General features: G+C 46.9%; 1 protein-coding gene and 1 long non-coding RNA gene across 3 annotated transcripts; both read left to right on the plus strand.

Moving 5' to 3' along the window:
• Positions 1-331: 331 nt before the first annotated feature.
• On the plus strand, positions 332-1825 carry Apoa2 (apolipoprotein A2). 2 transcript variants are annotated; one of them, XM_004639974.2, is made up of 4 exons: positions 332-440; positions 538-623; positions 1103-1235; positions 1593-1825. In XM_004639974.2, exons 2-4 carry the CDS (start codon positions 572-574, stop codon positions 1711-1713), a joined length of 306 nt encoding a protein of 101 aa, XP_004640031.1. In that variant the 5' UTR covers positions 332-440; positions 538-571; the 3' UTR covers positions 1714-1825. The 2 variants fall into 2 exon arrangements, with proteins under 2 accessions (XP_004640031.1, XP_023555576.1); XM_023699808.1 differs by having other exon boundaries at positions 342-440; positions 535-623.
• A 320-nt stretch (positions 1826-2145) lies between these two features.
• On the plus strand, positions 2146-2795 carry LOC111812188. Its single transcript, XR_002817760.1, has 2 exons — positions 2146-2531; positions 2724-2795. It is a non-coding gene; the product is annotated as an uncharacterized LOC111812188 (long non-coding RNA).
• The last annotated feature ends 210 nt before the right edge of the window (positions 2796-3005 follow it).

Consider the following 3005-nt stretch of genomic DNA (forward strand, 5'->3'; position numbering starts at 1 on the left):
CTCCCAATACCTCCGTGATAAAGTGCAGTGATGGGATATAGGTTTCAGGAGATGAAATCTACCCATAATGGGATAGAGCTACCAAAGGTTCGATGTGAGATCTAGGAACTCTGCTTTCTCACTGCATTAAAAAAAAATTAAATTAAATTAAATTTAAAAATCCAAGGACTGATAATTGCAGGTCCTAAAAGGATAAATCTTCAGCAGATCTGAAGTGGACCTTTTTGGGCTCCACTAAGACCTTACCCCAACCCCTCACCCCATCACAGTGAGTCCCCCTGGCTTGTCCTCACCACCCTCTGTCCTCCAGCTTGCTTCTCCTACAAGGTCCCTCCCCACCATCTCTGTCACCTGACAGTGGGTGGGGAAGTGGACTGGTATATAGCTGTGCCTCTCCAGCCAGGCCAGAAACAGACGCCAAGGACAGAGACACTGACCAGGTATGGGGAGCGATCAAGGGGCGTGGGCTGCATGCAAAGGGTGGGCCTCTAGAGGAGGGCTCCATTTGGCTACAGTGTCCCTTCCCACCACCAGCAGCACCCCAGCACTGTTTCTCTGCCACCTTTTCACCATGAAGCTGCTCGCACTGACTGTGCTGCTGCTTACCGTCTGCAGCCTGGAAGGTGAGTGTCACATGGAGAAGGGGCCCAAAGAGAGAACAGTGCCAGAGGTCCTGGTCACTCTGTGTGTCCCCCTTCATTCAAATCTGGTGACTAGAGGACTCAAAAAATAAAGAGCTAGGCCAGGAAAGTAGCTCAGTGGAATAAGTGCCTCCCTGGCTAGCACAAGGGCCTGAGTTCAATCCCCAGTTCCACCAAAAGAGAGAGAGAGAGAGAGAGAGAGAGAGAGAGAGAGAGAGAGAGAGAGAGAGAGCTTTTCCTCTCTAAAATCTGGAAAGCACCCCCCCCCCCGCAAAAAAAAAAAAAAAAAAAGGAAAGGAAAGAAACTCTGAAAAGCCCTTTCCAAGACATGGTAGGATACTCTTCATGGAAAGGGCAGAGAGCTGGGGTGGGGATTGGAAGAGGTGTGGCAGGAGACCAGACCAGGATTTGTTACTGGAAACCCAGCTGAGAAGAGTGTGTATGTGTGTGTGTGTATGCAGGGGCTCTGGTTCGGAGGCAGGCAGAAGAGTCCAATCTGCAGAGCCTGTTCTCTCAGTACTTTCAGACCCTAGCCAGCTATGGCAAGGACCTGCTGGAGAAGACGAAGGTCCTGGAGCTTCAGACTCAAGCCCAGTAAGTCTCAAGGAGAGGGGCTCAGGGGTCATAGGACTGTGGGGAGAAGGGAGGTCTTACAGGAGAGTGAGCTCAGGGTTGGGGTAAAGGTGGACCTGACTTAAGCTGGAGAGAAAAATTCTTGTCATCCAAAAATGCCGTGTACCTGTTAGACAGACAGAGGCAGCAGGAAAGTAGGTCTTGAATGTCAGCATCTAGACTCTGTTCCTCTGGCCAGTACAGGGTTTGCTATTCCTCCTAGGAGTTTTTCCATGGCTAGATGGACCAGGTCTACAGTTTGGGAACTTAGGTCAATCTGTTGTCATCTTTGCCAGTGACTAAGGTTCTTCATACTGACTCTAATCTCTCTCTATCCAGGACATACTTAGAAAACACAAAGGAGCAGCTGACACCTCTGGTCAAGAAGGCTGGAGCTGATCTGTTTAGCATTTTGAGCAATTTCATGGACCCCCAAAAAACACAGCCTCCTATCCATTGAGATCATTGCCCTGCAACCCCCGCTGGCCCCAGAACACCCACAGGCCAGGTCTAGAGCCCTTCTCTCTACCTACCTTCCATTTTCTACAATAAATGCAGGAGTCAAAGTCTGAGCCTTATGTGTTTGGGTAACAGAGAAAATAGTAGGATGGGGGAGGAGTAGGAGGAAGGAAAAGGTAAATCTGCTGCAAAAAAAGGAAAGGTTGGGGGCTGGAGAGATGGCACATGGCTGTGCATGTCTGTAGTCTCACCACGCAGGTTCAAGGCCACTCTGGTCTATGTCATGAGTTCAAGCTGAGCCTGAACTACCTTGTGAAAACCTGTCTCAAAAAAAAAAGGCATGGAGGACAGAGAAAATGTTCAAGAGACAAATGATATGAAAATAAAATAAAAAAAAAAATAAAAATTAAAATTAAAATTAAAAAAAAAGAGACAAATGATAGAGAAGTCAGAGCAGGGGTACCTATGATCCTTCCTGAGACTGAATCAGTCCCTACAGGCCTGGGAAGAGTCTTTCAATAAGATATGGATCTAGGAAAAGATTGAACAGTGCATAAACTGATGCTTTAGACTTCTGAATACTACAGAAAATGAGGGTAGGCACTTTTTATTGGAGCTAAAACCCTGAGAGGGACCGCTGGCTCCAAAGTGCCAAAGCAGCTTGTTGGCAGAGTAAGGGGTTTGTATGTGGGGAGCTGGGATAGGAGAGAACAAAGAAGCTGGAAGCTAACTGTTCTGGGATCAGGTCATCTATCTTAATCCATGGTAACTGATCCATTTTGTGTTTGCATAAGGTTCACCATTCTTTTCCTTTTTAAGGTTCATTATTCTTTTAATTTATGTGTGTGTGTGTGTGTGTGTGTGTGTGTGTGTGTGTGTGGCCAGCTCAGCCCACCAGGGGGCAGGGCTGGCTGGCCTGTGGGGCTGGGGGATTGAACCATGGTCCCTGTGCTTTGCTAAGCTTGTTCTAAGTAGGTGCTTTAGACCACTGAGCCATTTCACCAGCCCAAGTTTCATTATTCTTGAGGCGCTGAGGGCCTTTTGTTCTGGAATGGTCTGTTCTATTAAAAGGAATTAATTAAGTGTACTGATATTTTTGTTTTTATTTTTTATTTTTGCGAAACCGGGGATTGAACTCAGGCCTTTGCACTTGCCAAGGAAGCGCTTATTCTACTGAACCATCCCCTGGCCCCGGTACTGATATGTTTACAAGGCTGAAATAATGTGAAGAAGGGTCAAAATTCATGAAATGTCCTTTGGACTTTTCCTTACAGAAACTCTTCTCAATTTCTT

The sequence above is a fragment of the Octodon degus genome, unplaced genomic scaffold (assembly GCF_000260255.1).
Source record: "Octodon degus isolate 3935 unplaced genomic scaffold, OctDeg1.0 scaffold00116, whole genome shotgun sequence".
NCBI lineage: Eukaryota > Metazoa > Chordata > Mammalia > Rodentia > Octodontidae > Octodon > Octodon degus.